The sequence below is a fragment of the Strix uralensis genome, chromosome 14 (assembly GCF_047716275.1).
Source record: "Strix uralensis isolate ZFMK-TIS-50842 chromosome 14, bStrUra1, whole genome shotgun sequence".
NCBI classification, from domain to species: Eukaryota; Metazoa; Chordata; class Aves; order Strigiformes; family Strigidae; genus Strix; species Strix uralensis.
Window position 1 is genome coordinate 20,957,867 of NC_133985.1, and position 18,701 is coordinate 20,976,567.

Consider the following 18,701-nt stretch of genomic DNA (forward strand, 5'->3'; position numbering starts at 1 on the left):
GACACCAGGATTGAGTGGAACAAGGAGAGCTCTGCCTCTGCCTTGTGGGTTACCCCACTGCAACCACACCCCCCCGATCTACAAACTCAGCAAGCTCGGAGCAGATGAATCGCAGCACAAAGACCTAGAATTTCTCCCGGTTTATTTCTTTATACAGAAGAGCAAGCACACAAACAAAACTGGGAACAACAAATGGGAGTTCTCCAGTCTACTTCTTTTCCCACTTAATAAAGAGTATGCTTTGCTACCACTTAATTCAATGGAAAAATTCCTTTAGGTCTCCATGGGAACAGCATTGGGTCTATAATACTTAACCATAAGTACCAAATTCTATAAGCTTTGGCTGAAACTTTTTAGTGTCCTTTCAAAGATCTCTGCGGATAAAGAACTTCAGGCTCTGGAGTCAATAAAGTCAATGAAGCAGCTTTCACAGGCATCAAAAGTTCACTTTCAAACTTTTCTACAAAATAGTTACTGGAATTTAGGGAAAGCGAGCACAAAGAAAACACTGTAATAACTAACACAATGACCCTTTCAACAAGGAAAGCGAGCAGCCTTTTTAATGAAATTGGACTTAACGTACGTTTGGACCAGACAGTGAAAGGAAATCTCTCACCAGCACATCACAAGGCCAATAATGTGTAAACAGATAATAGCAAGAGCTGTGTGGTTCATAATTAATTCAGAAGAGATGGCATTTCTGCCTTCTTCCTGGTTTTGGTCAGTCATTGAAAACAATTTGCCGCTCAGTCTGTGTGAAGTACTGTATTTCAGAACTCAATCCTATTCCTATCACAATAGCAAGAACATGAAGTCATAAAAATAACAATATTTACATTTACTGGACATTGCACTTGTGTGGCAGAACTGTGGACAAAACCCTGAACCCATAATCTTCTTTTCACACCCAAATAAGCTTCAAAATGAACAGAAATATAAATAATAAACACGTGGTGATGGTAATGAACAGTGGTATTAATAATCTGATGCTGAGATGGAGCAGTTCAAAGTTCAACTCAGCTTTGAAAAGAACGTGGACATGTTCACTGGTTTGTAAGCAAAGGTTTATCTGGGATAAAAACGAGCGTGGGTCTCACATGCTTGGGATGATCTTACTTGGACCAACTAGTTTCCTGATGAATATATGTATTTAGGCTCCCCTCTGCGCACGAGGTGCAGGGGTGCGGAGGTGTTGCCATGCCAGGTAGAGCCTCTGCTCTGGTTGCCGTATCCTTTCCAGCTTTGCGGCTCCCTGGCCCAGCCTGTGGTATGTGTACCAAATTGGCAGCTGTCAAAATTACTCAGCTTAGAAATGAATCAGACACGGCAGTTAATGGCCCAAATTGAAAAACAAGGAAAGAAACACAAGATCTTTTCAGTTATACGGGCTGAGGACTGATTACCCTGTGCTACAGGTGGAGGCTTGGCTAGGCGAAGTCTACCAACTTCAATGCTAACGGCCTCTACTGCAAGGTCTCTAATAAATCACTCAGCACCATCACGCCATAATACCACCTTTATACTCTAGTTTGACCTGGCCCTGGCACATGTTTAAGGGCAAAAAGAATTTATTTTATGACATCACTGAATTCCCGATTAAAACATTCCCATACTGGTGTTTTAAAACGCACCTTCTTTTACTAACGTTTTCACTAGCTCAGAAAATCCCACGCTACGTGCTTTGACCACATCATAAAGAAAAAGGCTTCATTTTGGATGCTGAACAACATACACAGTTTAAGAGTAGCGTGTTTACTTTCTGGCAGGATACAGCTTTCACACAGACCAGCTCAGAAATACGACTCTGGCACAAGCATTAAGAATGGATTCACGCAGTCACGGAGGCTGGAACATTACCATTAGTGGAGCAGTATCAAATACAGAAGATACCCTGTCTTAAAAATCTTTATTTTCAGTGCAGAAACATGGGAGAATGACAAGAAACCTTTAGGGAATATTGCAATTTCCATAGCTTGTGATGCTAATTACAGTCATTATCAGAGAGTCTAAAAAGTTCTGCATATTTTTTGTTCTCTGCTCATGGGAGCTGCGATACGAGACGAACTCAAGGTGCAATTGCCGAGCAAAAAATCACCACAAACCCTAAACCCCACTTATTTTCAATACTACTACCTAATTATTTAAAGTTTCTATAATAATCAACTCAAAAAGCCCTCTCCTCTCCTACGTACATACACACACATAATTCAAGGTATGTTATTTTCTAAAATGACAACGTCTCTCCTTTGAATGCACAGCAAAAGCAAGAGCAGCGTAGGGTTTTTAATGGGTTCTATTCTTTGATTCTGCATATTTATTTATTTTTTAGATTTGGCTCCTTTTTCCTTTCCTCTTACACCATTCTTCTTTTAATATCAAGACATTTCTAGAGATTAACTGTGAAGAAGACTCACATTCAACAAAACTGTCCACACGTGTACAATAACACATAAATTCTTTGGTCTCCTACATTTTAGCACTTTTATCCCAAAGGCGTTCATGAAATGAAAAGAATGCCTCCTAAATCCCTCAGCACTCTGGCTAGATGGTGCTTGTATGGCCCAAGCTGGATCCAAGCAAGGGTTTACAACAGTGACTAGTGCAACACCCGAGTTTACACCTTCTGAAAAAGCTGGGTGCCCCGAGCAGGATCCGTAAGCCACCGCCAGCATGGGCAGCAGGCAGCTGCCTGGAGCTGGGCAGTGGCACATATATCGTATAGGACAGTGCCTTAAATCCTGCTCTTCTCTAGGCTACGTGTGACCAAAACACAGGAGGAGGAGGCACCTTCCTATTTTTCCACACTAACACAGCAGTAAGAGAACTGCCTTTATTCCTTGCCCGAGGAATTTTGAACCCACAGCTCTTCCTTTCCAGGGGAATACCCCAGTGCTACAGGGGGACACACGTATCCTGCGCTCTTGTTGAAGCTCTTCCGTTAGAAAGATTAACGAAATCAGGGAGAGGAGGCCAGATAATTGTTTCATCCAGTGACTGAAATAACAAATTAAACAGCGTGCTGGAGCTGGGGCTGCTCACAAACACACACCTGCCTGCTCAGCTGGAGTCTCCGGTCACTCGTTTCCCCCTGGCAGTCTGACCAGGCTCTCAATTCTTCCCTGCGCTGTGGAGCCCCATCAAAAGGAGAGGTGGAGAATGCCGCCTTGCCAGCTCACACATTACAGCAGATTGTCTGTTGATGACATCTCTCCTCTTCCAAAAAACAACTCTAAACAAATAAGGCACAGTATTTGCCTGGGACAGCTTCCACGAACAGTAAAATGCTCAAATAAAAACACTAGGTAGGGAAGTCTGGCCAGATGAGAAGGTTCTTCCTCTCCTCGGCGTTTCTATATACATGAACAGCTGTTCTCACAAAATCTTGACATGCTAAACACAAAGTATTTAACTATCTGTTACCCTATTTTATTTTAATAACTGAATGCCACTGTAGCGATCACAGAGTCTTCCTTTTATCCTGTAAATTTTTTATTAGGGACCTCCTAATCTCTAAATATTTAAAGCTTTATTTGTTTCACACATTGAATTAATTGACTATTAATACAAAACCTCCCACAAAGAAGTGACAGATATACCACCTCAAGCTGTGATTTCTTTGCTTCTCACAGCCTAAGGCCTCGATTCTGCAATTACCCACATTTATCTGTACTACGGTGAAGGATCCCAACGGGACAACTCACTCTAGTGAAGTTAATCACATTTCTGAAGATCTGAGTCCCGTAGTTTTGGCTTGGGACTGTGTTTGGATGAGACATCTTCAGGGAACCAAGATCTGAAGAAAGTAGCACCAGCAGTGCAGTGTTTGATGCTTCTTAAGAATAACGTTAGTATGATAAACCTGAAGGCGACAGTGTTCTTGTACTTGAAACTGCGACTGAGGAATCACCCTGTCAGCTCACACCTACAGCCCTGCCACCGGCTTCCTCTTGACCTACACAGAACTACTGCAGACCTGATTGCCTCCGTCTGTCCGTCTGTAAAATCGGTGAATGACACGCGTATACAGCACAAAAGCACTGGGATGGATAATTTTTAAATGTCTCCAAAGTGATTTTAGATCTTTATACGGACTCCCGTGGAAAATAAGTGATTATAAACTGTTTAATATCAATGAACCAAAGCCCCGTGAGAAGCTATAAAACCAAAATCTGGATACCCATCAGTACTTCCTTAATTAATCCCACTGTCCTAGCAATCTTAGTCTATTACATTTCCTAATTAATTAATTAAAAGAATCAAGCGTCCCAGTGCATGAAATTAACTGTACCAAATTTTATCTTGGCCATACTGTGCTCTCGTGAGCTGGTATACTTGCACTTTTATGTCTTTAAATTTCATCATCAAACTCCTTTTGTAGCACAGAGGACAATGGCAATATCTACTTTTATGCTGTCCATTAGCCACACTCCTTCCCCGCTGCTTTAGCAATAGAAGCTCTCAGGCCACCCAGCTGCACCCTGCATGTTTGGGGCATTCTCACTCTCTGCAGGACGGGCGGATTGTCCCTCACCTGCAATGCCCAGGTGCCAAACCCACAGGAGCGCTGCTGAAACCCACCCCGTGCTGTCCCCGACCCATTTCTAAACGAAGCCGTGGTTTCTCCGCGGACAGCCGAAAGCAGCCCAGCTGTTCCACCAACACCCACGGGCGCCATCCCCTGTGGCAGCTCGCCTGTTACCACCCCCCCGGGGACTTCCAGGCGCTTCCCCAGACGGCGGCTGCAGCTCGGCCTCGCACCGCTCTGCGCCCGCAGCCCTTTGGCGCCTTCCCCTCCTCGCTCCCACCGACTGACAGGCCCGGGGCGGGGGCACGGCCGCCCCGCAGGTGAGGCACGAAGGGCCCGGCGCCCCCGGAGGGGCCGCGGCCCTGAGGGGGAAGCGCGGAGGCCTCAGGCGCGGCCGGCTGCTCCCCTCAGGCCGGGCGCGGCTGCGCGCACTGCGCCTGCGCGGCCCCGCCCCCGCTCCTCCAGAGCAGACGAGGCGTGGGGCAGAGCGGCCGGGCGGGCCCAGGCCTTCCGGGGGCTGGGGGGGACCCGGCGGGACCGGCGAGCCCGGGCGGGCGCTCGCCAGCCTTGGGGGAGCAGGGGAGAGCGGGGCTGCCCCAGGGGAAGGTGCCTTCTCCTGCCCTCGGCGCGCGGATCCGCCGCCACGGCGGCGAAAGGCCCCGCGGCCTGCAGGCGTCGGTCACTAAAGTGCAGCTCCGCACTGCAGTTTTATATCCAAATTGTCAATTGAAATTAATAAATGGGACAGATAAAATGATAAATCGGTGAGCTGCACTCCTGCGAGGGATGCTCCAGGGCAGCTCCCAGCCTGGGCAGGAGCGGGCCTGGCGCAGGCATGTCTCCACCTTAGGGGACCTGGAGAGAAAGGATGGCACAAGGAAATCACAGCAGGCTGAGCGATCAGTAAAAATAAACCTGGCGACACCTTCACGCGGGTGTCCAGAGGCTGCGGGAGGAATCCCAGCCGCGGTTGGCAAGGCAGCCTTCCCAAGCAGCCAGCGAGTCATCAGTGGGAAGAGCGAAGCAATGGCACATTGCGTTAAATCAGGCTAAAATCCGTTTTAACGGACTTTAATCTGTACTCTGGATTATTCTGGATGGGTACTTTGGGAGGGCGTGCAGGAGGTGCCAGTGCTTTTTCCCCCTCGCAGCTTGCGGGCAGGACGCTGGGTGCTTGTGGACTCCCACCTCAAGAAACGCCGGTGTCTCCTTACCAGCATCTACCCCCCGTCATCACCCGAAAACCGGCTTCTCACCATGCTGCCGTCTGCCATCAGATACCACCGTCATCACACAGCCTTAACACACAAAATCCGGTCAAAGGAGGGAACTCCCTCCCCACCATACACCAGGAATACAATAATGACCTGTAGGATACTGGCACATTTTCCACCCGAGACTTTTCAACTCCTCGCCATAGGCTCCACGTCCTGCCTACAACAGAAAACGCTCTTACGCCTTCAAACATGCACATGGACCTGTAGGTTGTGGGTCCCTGCCCAGGCACAGGCACCCTGATCGCTAATTAAACCTCCTTCTGCTCCAATTATGTTTCTCCAACACACGCTGCCTCCATCCCAGATACACAAAAACATCTTCTGAGCTTCATCAACCTATAACTAGGCTAAACTGTCTGTTCAGGAATAATCAAATTAGTGTGGACTCTAATGAAGGGCAAATCTCATCTCATGCATGTGACAAAGGAAGAAAAATAAATACTGAAACAGGACAGAAAATTTTTTAAAAATCTTCAAAGTTTAGGCTAGTTCCTAGAAACAGGAAGCTTTTCCATATCGTATTTGTGAACAAATCTTTGCACTGACGCTGCTTTAAGCTGCGTAACCCCACTTTGCTAGTTACAGTAGTAATTCCACCACAGTCAAAAGGCAAATTGGATCCTTTGGGGTTTCTGTGAATAATTATACATAGTTTGAAGAAATTTAAACACAGATTCACTGACTTAAGGAAAGCAAGCTGACTTACCAAGATTGTAGTTTAGCATTACTTTGCATGAGTGTTTCTAAGCCCTTGCAGAGTAACTGCAGTTCTCTAACAATTCTTATCTAAGGTAGAACAGTTTTTCTCCACAAGCTGTGAACATAGAACGGTCTGACTGCAGTTTCTAAACGTAGTAGTACTGCTCCTGTAAATTACAAAACAACTTTACAAGCAGCTGTGAGGTGTAAATTGATAATCCTGTTTCACTGCATTAACAGACACTAACTTTTAGTATGGACTACTGCAAATAAATGTTCTCTAGCTGAAATAAACTTCCACTGCTTTTCAGGCACCACCGAGCTGTATTTTGGTATGGGAATTGGGGGTTTTAACACATACGGAATGCTGGTTGGAATTATTTTGCTGCTGGGAGAAAAAAAAAAAAAAAAAAAAAAAAGAGGCCTAATTCTTTACTGTAGTCATCCAGCTTGGTTTACAGAACACAGTAAGAAACTACCACAGTGACATTTACAAAAACAAACCCAAACTTCTTTAAAACCAGCAATTTAAGAGTATGTGGAACCTCTGTGATACACACGAGACCCGACAACATAGTACAAAGCCAGGGTTTAAAGAATAACTCCATTAAATCTGCAGGCATGTTTTCATCTGTTGGTGGTGATTTTTTTCCCTATCCCCAAGGGAAGCTAATGGGATACCTCTAATTATTAGAAGATATTCAAAACTATATTACAGTATCAGTATGTGAATATAGGACAGATTTAGATGACAACATTTTACAACTTGGTAAAATACAATCTCCCTGAAAAATAAGTTACTAGAAAACATTATCATCAAGCTTGGTCATCCAGGTCCTGTTTGCAACTTTGCTGCTGGTTTAAAGTGGGACTTTTAGCAAAATATTTACATCTGTTTCCCTGTTTGTAAGTTGGCAGCCCCAAAAGACATTCCTCATACAACTGAGGACACAGAGAATCAAGTTAAGCTCTGGTGCAAAAGCAGAGACATCCAGTGAAGACAGTTACACCATGGATTAACTTTTCTGTTTGTAAAGTGCATGGTATAATCCGCATGTACCAAAAGGAAAAACTGACTAAAAATGAGCCCTTTGAAAGAGATACAGAGTGAGAGCAGAATGTCTTGCACTAAGGTTATGTATTTAACAGTTTTACATGAAATATTTATATATAAAAACTTTAAGTGCTTTTTCTCCAATTTAAAAATCTAAAGAATTCAAAAATAAGGCATTCAATATTTGAAAAAGTACAGATTTACAAAATGTGTATATTCTGTCATGAAAACTCCACACCAACATTATACACTTGGAAAAAAAATACAAACAGGATATATTACAAATTTATGTAGCAATAACTTAGTTCATACCATGCAATAAAAAGTACGTTAATCAAGATACACAAGCTTTTAAGGTTCCTAAACGGGAGGGCTTAATTTTGTTTGCAAATGAGTTTTTATGCAAATTCTTAGAACTGTGGCACTTGAAATTTCTGGTAGCCTTTCTATTGAGAGTTAAATTGTACATCATGATTATGAGGACGGAGAGTAACAAAGCAGCTGTTACGAATCATTCCAACTTTGTTCGACGATAGCTGAAACTCTTTTCTCATATTCACGTTTGTTCTCCTGATAAAGTTGTGCTGCCTGACTGTTTGCTGGACTGTTTGGATTAGGTTCATCAAGCAGAGACTGTAAAAAGGGGAAAACAAAATGTCAGACAAACCAACACTTTTTAAATCAGGGAAAAATCACCTTACAACCTTTAAATCAAATGTGTTTCAGGAGGCAGACATGACTCAGAAGAACCCAGTTTAAAAAAAAACCCAACAGTTAAACTCACCGTTAGGCACCCATAATTACATTAGTGAACCTCAAATTATACATTGCATAAGCGTTAGCACTGCATACACTTCTAGGTTCACAAACCTATTTGTGCCAGGTAGCAGTATTGCTAATTGATTATTTGGTAATTACACTACTATTGTCATTCAGGACTAAAGAGGGGCTTAAGATGCCTCCTACAAAACTTCACACTGTAGAAAAATAAAAACAGTCACACAGGAAAATGTACATTTTTGCTGTTGCAGGCCATTTTTACTTATTCCAAGTGAAGTAGGTTTCAGCTGTATTGTCTCCTTGAGGACTTCGTAGGGCATGGCTTCACAATAAAGGTTAGCGTTTAAACACCAGGCAAATTTCTACCTCTGATGTCCTATCTTGACTAAAACCAGTTAAAAAGCAATCCAAATCAGTAACTGCTTTCCTGGAAAAAATATCTAGTGGCAGTTTTGTGGCTCAAAATTAGTAATTACATAGGTTAGCCTTTATTTGAAGTAAAAAGCTACTGCTTAGCTCACAAGTATTTGAAGTCCCCTTGATAAAGATACCTGGCTAGCCCCATCACTGAGCCGTGTATCCTGGAGCAGAGACTAACAGCAACGTAATTATTTGCTAAAATAGATGCAAAGTTACCTGAATTGAAGTTAAAATAGATGAAACATCGTATGTTGGACTCCAGCGATTCTGAAGAATGTCTAAACATATGCTACCATCCGCATAAACTGCAAACACAACACAGATACCATTTAGAAACAATCAGAAACATCAGAAACAATCAGTTTATACTTTGTTCATTATATACTGTTCAAGGCAGAGTTACTGTTCCAATTCAGTCTCTGCTTAAATTGATGCTTTAGGAAAGAGGACAGCAGTTACGCCTCACAATCCTCTGTAGTTTGACACGTTGTATTTTGAAGGAGATACATTACTGGAAATAACAGAACACTTGAGAAGAAAAGAAGGAAGGTCTAAAGATTTGGTTTCTTGCTCCTCCTGCGTGACTGGCACAGACACAGAGAGAGGAGAGGCCCCCCAGAGAGCAGCGAGCCACTTACTGCAGGAGGGGAACCCACCGCACCAGCCCAGGACCTCACAGTCAGGATGGACTCACACACCAAACGTGGGGAGCTCTTGCCCCACTTTCACATCCTGTGCACTCACTATGAGACACACTAAGGCAGATAATTGGAAATATTGGAAAGTGTGCCTGAAATCCTAGTTCTGTCCAGATACCTATCAATAGTCTTAATACAAGAGCCTGTATGAATCTGATTCGTGGCTCAAACTCCTACACCCTAGTCTTCTAGCTTGTTTGTGTCGATAAAACCCAAAAAATTACCAAAAGCCTGTCAGAGACACGCTGGCCTGCGTGTTATGTGGCAGATGGATGGTCAGACAGCACTGCCTAGAAGGTCACAGAACTGAAGCCAAGGTCAGCCTCTGTTCAAGGAGGGCTCAAGCCACAAGAAATGCTGGAATGGGCTTATGCTTCAACCCTCAAATTGAACCTTTACCCTCTCCCCCCCACCTCTGCTAGAGGGGCTTGGAAAAGCAAAGGGCATGGTTTGTGTTTTCTGCATGCAAGAATCACTGAATAAAACCGATCAAGTGCTGGAGCAGGAGCCACGGCGCCCTCTCATAACGCTGCCCTCACCACTGGGTTCGGGTCAGCTGCCTCCTCTGCACTCCCACCTTCTTCCCTGTGCTAGTACTGCTTGGTACAGTGAACCAAAGGCAGGGACTTGGTTAAAATCTCGCCTGACAGAAATAAATAACATTTGGCTCAATCAGTTCCCTACTCCAATTCACCATGTGGCTGCACATACACAATTGCTGTGAAATGGAAGGGGACAGGAATCTGCAACCAAAATTGCCTCTTTAAGTCAACCTAAGTGCAGCTGCTGCTGAAAATGCTCCCAGGCTTTGCTACTGAGGCTATATATTGATTAGAGAGAGACAGATAGCTGCTTCTTAATAGCATCATAATTCTTAATTTTTCATCAAGCAGTTGCTGTCCTAGACATCTACTGAGGAGGCGGCAATGAAGAGAGATGGAGAGCTGTTAAGCATTCTGGCGCTTCGCAGAATACATGACCGCATCATAATATTTAGTGGGTATCATGGCTAAATAAAAATGATTTACTCACCATTTGGATGGAACATTTTTGATAAAAACCTAACAGTTGGAGGCTTATTTGGATATTCTTCGGAAAATTCTATTACTAGTTTAAAAGTACCTGTCCAAACAAACATAAATACAATCAGATAACTAACAACAGAAGAACACCTCCAGGAACATATACAACATAAGTCAATTTATGAGCTCCTGGATCAATATTTCTTCTCAACATTATATAAACAAACAACACTGAGTCTGGTTTCTTTTCATATATTTCAAGTGATAATGGAATATGACTTAGTGACAGTAATAAACCCAGCAGCAGCAGCTTGGCAGAAGCCTTGAGACTCACTGTACACATGGCAAAGGCAGCAAGACCCAACATCAATTATCCCACTGCCCTCCCCTTTTTCAGTGACCCAACATGCCAGTTCCGTGGACTTTGGTGACTTTCAGACATTTCATTAAGAAGGCACAAAGAAACACTGGAATTTCATAATCAGCAATCTCAGTCTTTGGAGCTCATGACTGATTCACTGAAAACCTTTATTATGGATCAGTGAATAATTTACTGTAACTCCTCCAACCCAACACAGAGAAAAACCCATCTGCTGCTGATTACTGCAATAATACTATAATTATTAAACTCATTAATCCTCATATGCCTAAGGGAGGTTCATTACACACCAACTTTCATGTTTATGTACAAATTCGGTATTCCCTCCCCCTCACCAAGTTCTATATTCAGAACAATTCAAGATTTTTCACCTGTTCTTCATTAGGAGAACAGAGACAAATCAAACATGCCACAAAGATGAAGCCAGAGAAGCCGACTGTCTTGTTGAGCTTAGCTATGGAGATGTGGAAACACATCTGGCAGCATCAGACCAACTTCCCCCACTGAAAGCTCTAGTGTATATGTATAAACAAGTCTTAATATAAGCATTGCTTCGCAACTTTCTATCAACTATTGTGACAAGACACTGCTTACATCATAATACATATTTTTATAGTCAACAAGACCTTACTCCCTCACTTGCTTAGTTTGTTCCAAATTCTAGGTAGATAACATCTATTATTTTTTCAAAGCAGAACAATGTTAATACTGGCAATATTTATAAGGATGACAGAGGATATAAAAGTCAGCAGCTTACCATCTTCAAAAGGTGTCCCTTCTGGCCTGAAAGGTTTTAAAAATAAACTCCAGTTAAAAATGGTCATTACCTACTTCTAAACAGGCATAGAAAATTTGTATCTTCTTCCTCATCCTCCCCAAGATATAGGTAGGGGCAATAATTTAATATTTAGAGAAGTATCCAGAGGCAACCTCTGAGAGCTTTGCCGTATCTAAGACACTTTTCCACAGTCAATCTGCCAGCCGAGATATCGACTTTATCATCATCCCAAACAATACATGTGCCATTATGTGACTAGATTGGAATTAATGAGATAATTACTAGCAAGCATAGTTCAGTTTTGTGAGAGGATACCGAGCCAGTTCCTGTTCTGTAGGATATGTAATGTAACTCCTCAGACAGAACCTGTACCTCTTTCTACTGGGAATCAATCCAGTCACTAATACATCTGGATTTAATGGCTGAGAACACGTGGCTCTTACATACTTTAAAAGAGGAAGCCTGCTTTTTCATAACCCAACTCCTACAAACTCTGACCTATTTATTAAGCCATATGTAAGCTTTATTAATCTTTTTTTTTTTACTAAATTTTAATTTTTTCTTTCCTATGCGTTCTGTATTACCCCTGAAAACAGATTTTTATCGCAACAGCACACATAAGTAATTTTTCTAAGATTCCTGACTTTATCTACATAAAAGAATAATTGTAAAAACAAAACCCAGGTTTTGTTATATTTAGTCCTTTGATATAAAATTTTATAGTGATCAAAACTCTTACCCAAATATAACTGCATTCCATTGCATTATATTATTCTCAGATGGTGCACCACTGACACCCACAGGAGGGTCTTCTTGCAATCTAAAAATTACAAATACAGAATGACATGCCTTATATAAACAAAATACTTCCATCTGCAAGTATAATTTAACAGTAACATCCAGATTTTATAAATATTTTCTCATTCCAAATCAGAGAAGACACAAAGCATTACACGCAGATTATCAATACTCCAAAAAACAAACCTCCGAGACGCTCTCAAGATTTTTTCTCAAGATTTTCACCAACACCCTACACGGCCCAACAGGTTAGATTAAGTGTGCAGGGAGCAAAGCATTAACTCCAAGAATAATTTAAAGCTGCACATACAGCTGGGATTTACAGTACTAGACAGTGAACCATGAAAGAGCGATTGCTGCTGGCTGCCACAATGAAGAAGAGAACAAATTGCAGCCACAAACAGGAGCTGAAAACCAGGCCGGGGCTCTCACCCAGCACACCTGCTGGGACTAAGCACAAGGGACTGTCAGCAGAGCTTGTCCTGCACTCCCAGATCTGTGTGCGCAACGCGGTTAAATGGGGCATAAGCCTATTTTGACTAGCAAGCTGATTGCTTCAAAAGGGAGCGAGGGGAAAACCTGGGTACTGCTCCCTCTTACCAGTTCAACAAAGGTGTTTATCTCTAAAGTAATCATGGGAGCATTTAAAATTCTTTTTAGTTCCTTAATCCTTGGGACTAGGGAAAAGCATGTTACTTACTGAAAGCCACAAAACTTGGACTAGACAGAAATACATATCGTAACCCAGCAATAGGATCCAAATACCTTCCTGCTGCCCACTGTATACCAGTGCTTCTGCTTAAGGATCACACGAGACCCTGAACAACATAAACCAGCAAGTCCCAATCACCTGACGAGCACTTTGCCCCATCAACCCCCTTCAGTGACAGCTCCTACCCACCCCGCCTGCTCAGCCTCTTGAGTTATGCACAAATAAAGAAAACGAATAAAGACTGCCCTTGCTTCAGAAGCAATTCTTCAGTGTTAACATGAGGTTTGACTACATCGCAGTACACTTATGAACAAGTTCCCACCAGAAGCCCTGCAGACCAAGGGACAACTTCTGACTCAGTGTCAGCGTGGAAATGCAGATTTATTCAGAGCTAACACTGGTGAGCCAGCCACTGCATTCCCCTGCACTTGCACCGTGCAAAAACCTTGCAGTTTTATCACAGGTAAGTGATAAAACTGCACTTGTACACAGATGCTGAGCACTGCCCTACAGACACAACCCTGAAGCAGGGACTGCGGCTTGCAGCTCGGATCCCCTCTCAACTCTCTGTTTACATCCTCGCTCTCCAAGCACACACAGTTCTGACAGCTTGGTCTCAACAGCATAATCGCCTACTATTTTGGTCAGGGAGAGCAGGAACGGGACTTCTCCCTGCGTGACAGCCAGGCTGCACACCAACAATAATGCCTGAGCATTCCGCTTGACAAACGCATCTGAAGGATGGCTTTGGTTTGGAGATCAACTTAAAAGCTCGTGTGCAGCCTGCTGTCAAAGGGTCTAACTAAAGAAAGGCTGTGGCAAGGACTGGAAGTTAGACTGAGCCAAAAAGCACCTGGAAATCTTAAACAGCTAGGGAAAAATGTAGTACTTGTAACTCCTTTTTAACAGCAAAACATCCCCAACTTATTTTTCTGTTGGTTTAGTCAAACAAATTAGATGAGATACAAAATCCGTTGAGCTGTGTTCTCTCTTCACTGCTCTTGACAATCACTGTATGCAAAAGGAGTTTATATTTAATAAAATGAATCAGAGTTCACAGCACACGGTCTGCTTTTTCTGTATGAGGTACAAGTAACAGAAGGCTAACAAAAATGTAACATGGTAGGAAAAGGAAAAGTAAAAAAACTGACCTGAAAAAGTTGCATAAGTCTTGGGGTACTGAAGTTGTCATATATTTGATAAATAAATTCGATTTACTTTGTGTTTATTTGGTTATACTTTTCCACAGCTTTAAAGTCTTCTCTACCTTAAACTTCAAATTATTAAACCAGTCCTTCTAAGATTATAAAATCATAAAAATCATGTCTGATTGCAATCCTGAGAAATTACTTAGTTCCTCACCCTGAAAAAATCACTGGTTCATGTCATCTGTGTAACTGAATACAATAAAAAAGACTGAATATCCTGTTTTGATTTGAACAGGAATCAAGCAACACCCACTTAGCAAACACCAACACCCAAACACAACAGAAGAGGTTGGCTCCACGTCTCAAAAACATCCAACTTTCTGTAGATTCACAAATCCGGCTTTTCCCACCGTAGCTTTACATGCAGTCACGTAAAGAAACTACAATAGACGTCAACTGTTTACTGATGTATTTTCAGGTACTGGTATAACATGGCTATGCTAAAAAAAGAGACACTATCAAGGCTGAGTCACCTCCAACAACTTATGAGAGACTCCAGAGAAATGATACGACATACTGTAAAGCTTACAAAAGAACCCTCCACCTTTTTCCATGCTCTGTTATAAACGTGTTTACATGTCAGACTGGAAATAAATTATTCTAGAGTCTGTGGTTCAGTCATTAACATTTAAAAGAGTGCAGCTAATAACTGCTTCTTTAGCAGTTTGTATATATTATACATTACAGGGCACTTTGCTTTTTATTACGTACAGACCAATGAAGTGTTTGCTAATTCTTTGTGCTTCGTTTTGAGATGTCCGTCCCGAATTCTACTTATTTTCGGAGACTGCCAGCCCACCAAGACTCAAACGCCTCTAAAGCCTGGTCTGTTCCGAAAAATGGGCCAAACACCTCCGGTATTCAAAAGCCTGTGCAAGGAAAGGGGGGGGGGGGGGGGGGGGGGGCGGTGCGGGACGCACGGCACAAACCTCCAGCCTCGGCCAGCTCCGCACCGCCGGGCCCTCCCAGGGCACCTGTAAGGGGCTCCCACCGCCACCAGCTCGCCTCCCGCCCCACTAACCCCCCTCCCTGGCCCGGGTGCCGCTCCCGGGAGGCTCCCCCTCCCCACGCAGGCGGGGAGGCCGGGGCTGCCCTTGTTTTGAAGGCACCGCTTCAACTTTTATCCTCAGACGCCCCCAGCCGTCGGCGCACGGGCGAGGCGGGGCGGCCGGGGCAAACAAAGCCAGCCCTGCCCGGCGGGACCCCCCCGAGCCCCGCTCACCCCCGGAGGGCTCCCGGCCGCGCTTCCCACCCCCGCTCCCCGAGGCGGGGAGGGGGGAACGGGGGAAGCCGCTGGCTCGGAGCGCGGCCCGCAGCACCCACCGTGGGAAGGACCCGGGGAAGGGGGCTCCGTGCCAGCCCCTCCGTCCCCAGTACAAAGGAGCGGGGCCGGCCGGACGGCCCGGGACGCGCCGCTGCCCGCGGGCACGGCCCCCCCCCCCCTCCTCTCCTCTCCTCGGAACAAGCCCGAGCCCCGTCCCCGCAAACGGCCGGGTCAGGCCCACAGCCGGGCGGCGGTTCCCGCTGCCAGCCCGGCCCCGTCCCCCGGGAGGGGTGCCCGCTCCCCACGGGACAGCCTGGGGAGGGGGCGGCGGAGAGAGGAAGGGGGCGGGGGGAAGGAGGGGGTCGCCGCTCACCTCTTGAAGTCGCGCATCAGCCTGCGCCGCGCCGGGGTGGACATGATCGCCGCGGGGAAAAAGAGTCCGCGGCCGCGGCGCCGCCGCCTCCCTCCGCCACCGCCGCCTGCACAAACAACCCGCAATGGCGTCTCCCTCCGCGGGGGGCGGGCCGCGCCGTGCCGCTGGGCCGGCCGACGTCGCGGGGGGCGGAGGGGAGGGAACGGACGGCGGAGGAAGTGGGGGGGCGGTGACTACGCGCTCCTCCGCGCCCGCGGAGCCCGTTGATGGAGTTTGGAAGAGCCAATGGGCTCGGACGCAGTAGCGCGCCCGGCTCCCTGGGTCTGTCACCAGAACGCCCCCGCCCCCATGGGAGAGAATTTTTATTTTTTTAAAATTACAGTTTTGGACTTTTAGCAGCGGAGAAACAGCACGCTCTGCTTTTAGTTTGAAGCTGCTGAAGGACCTTGAACTGCCTCAAGTGGGGCTGGCAGGGCCCATAAATACATGGGGGGGCTGAGGGAGGGCACGGGAAACTTCAACCACGCGACGACTTAAACCACACAACGACTTAAACCACGCGACAACACCGGCCTATAAGCACATGGAGAATCAGAAATAATTTTAGAAAAAATCTCTGTACCCCATTGGCTCTGAAGGAAGGTAGTGGGGAACCAGGGAAGTGATCTTAATTTTCTATTTTTTTTTTTATAATCCCCATAACTCCAACAGACTCTTTGAAGTCGTGACCTAATTCTTACATGAAGCCCTGGAAGTTCGCCCCACAACTTGGCTTTGTGTGATTACATGTGCCTCCTTGCTTTTCTTTCAGATGATTTTAAGGAGGTCAAAACATCATGAGACTCATAATGAAGTGACAGAAATAAACATTGTCTTCATCCTCTGCCCATTTCTTTCGCCTCTGGCTATCCCTGTGCTTGAAGAGCATCAATCCCGGGTTTAATATAGCACAAAGCTCGTAACTGCTTTTTGCCAAAGTCCGTGCCAAGCCCGCGCGGCAGCAGCCCCGCTGACATGGGTTATTTTAGACACAGACTGACCCGAGCGCTGCTCTGACCCGGTACCTCACCCAGGTCAGGATTTCACTCTGCAAGGGCTTATGCTCCCAACGCTTTTTAATCCAACATCCCACCTCAGGGACAACATTCAGACACGAAAAGCGAGATACATGAATTCACGTAAAGCCTGATACTGCAGGGGGGCAAGCTTTTCACAGAGGCTTGGTAACAAGGAACTATCATTCCCCAGCCACTGAAACATCATTCCCCACACTAGTGAGAAACAGTTCCCGCCAAGCAATCCTCTCTTCTGCATTTTCTTCCTCCTCCATCACACAGACGTTTTGATTTTACATTCCACTGCTGCTCCTCTAGCTTTATACAGTTTATATTTAGCTCCAGCTAATTTGTAAGGGGGAAGGCCGACTGTAAAAAGCAAGCACAAGCTTGGACCTGTATAAATAATTAACATCGGTTTAACAACATTCATTATTTCTGTGTTAACTCGCACTCTGCCACAATTGCCCAGGCAGGGCAGCGAGAGCATCCCCGACCCGAACGGCAGCTCTACCCTTGGAAGCTCAAGTCCCATTCAATGCCCCCCACGCTCGGAGCCCCCCCGCACTCACAGCCTGCAGAGAGGAAAAACAAAACAACCCAAAGATCAGGCACCAAACAAGAGTTAAATCTGAAATCCTGTGTTGTTTCCACCACCTGGCTTGGGAACTTTTTCAACAACATCTCAACAGCGACAGTATTTCTCCTCTGACACCACCGGAGAGCAATGTGTTGACATTATCTAATGGAACATTTTTAATCCTACCTGGCAGTTACACAGGTGGGGTTGGTAGTTTTATTAAAAAATTGAAAGCAGTATTTTTTTTCTCTGAAGAACCAGCTGCAATTTCTGCCCTGTTGGTTGTATGGCACATGTAGGTTTTAAAAACGAAGTTAGCTATAACCCAAGCTAGTTTAAAAAAAAAACAGTCCCACTGTAATGATAAAAGAGAGGCTCTGCCCTTGCTAAGGTGGTTTAATATGTCTCAAAATTAAATCTGCACTAAATAACCACTTTAGGTTTATATCTGCTGACAATTATTGCCAGTACTTTCTTGCTTAATGAATTTAAATGCATCACTGCCATTGTTTCATTTCACTATTGGCATTTTAGTTCAAACATTTTCAGTTTGTCATACACTTGTAACCCACCAATTTCCAGAGCCAGGTGGAAACAACAATTTCAGAACTAACTTTTTCAGTTAGTGTCTTGAGGGTTTGGTTTTCTTCTATGCAATTCTTCTGTGCAACCATTAAAACTATCTACTATAACAGTGCTTCAAAAACTTGGAAAAAATCCTTATACAGTGTGCAGTCTAGAACATGAATGAATGTTTTCCTTCTGCAAACTTCTTGAATAGTACTGAAATAGGTATAATAACCTGATCAGAAAGTTGTTTCAAGTTCAGTTTTTATCCCTATATTCTCCCCAAAAAATGACATTTGATAAGGGATGACATTAAATAAAAAGGTAGCATTTTGCAGCATAGTCATTCTATATGAATCTTGAGTAACACTACATATTTCTGCAGCATTTTGCAAACCCAAAACATTTCTAGGCTAACTTTGTCCTATCATAAGATGAGAAGCTTGAGAACTAACAGTGAAAGCAAACTACTTGCTTCTCTGTTTGTTAAAACCATCCTCCTCATAACTTCA

The 18,701-nt window shown here is 44.6% G+C and overlaps 1 protein-coding gene across 1 annotated transcript; it reads right to left on the bottom strand.

The window, feature by feature from the left end:
* Positions 1-7,620: 7,620 nt before the first annotated feature.
* On the bottom strand, positions 7,621-16,145 carry UBE2B (ubiquitin conjugating enzyme E2 B). Its single transcript, XM_074883466.1, has 6 exons — positions 15,988-16,145; positions 12,372-12,452; positions 11,612-11,637; positions 10,486-10,575; positions 8,972-9,060; positions 7,621-8,188 (listed from the first exon to the last, which is right to left on the bottom strand). The coding sequence occupies exons 1-6, from the start codon at positions 16,029-16,031 to the stop codon at positions 8,060-8,062; spliced, it is 459 nt and encodes a 152-aa protein (XP_074739567.1). The 5' UTR covers positions 16,032-16,145; the 3' UTR covers positions 7,621-8,059.
* Between the last annotated feature and the right edge of the window lie 2,556 nt (positions 16,146-18,701).

Bases quoted from the DNA above. Each gene is read 5' to 3' on its own strand.
- UBE2B (XM_074883466.1), bottom strand. From the start codon at position 16,031: ATGTCCACCCCGGCGCGGCGCAGGCTGATGCGCGACTTCAAGAG. The intron at 11,638-12,371 runs GTAAGAGTTTTG...AAAACCTTTCAG, and splicing joins TGGAATGCAGTTATATTTGG to GCCAGAAGGGACACCTTTTG. The intron at 9,061-10,485 runs GTGAGTAAATCA...TTGTGTTTGCAG, and splicing joins AAAAATGTTCCATCCAAATG to TTTATGCGGATGGTAGCATA.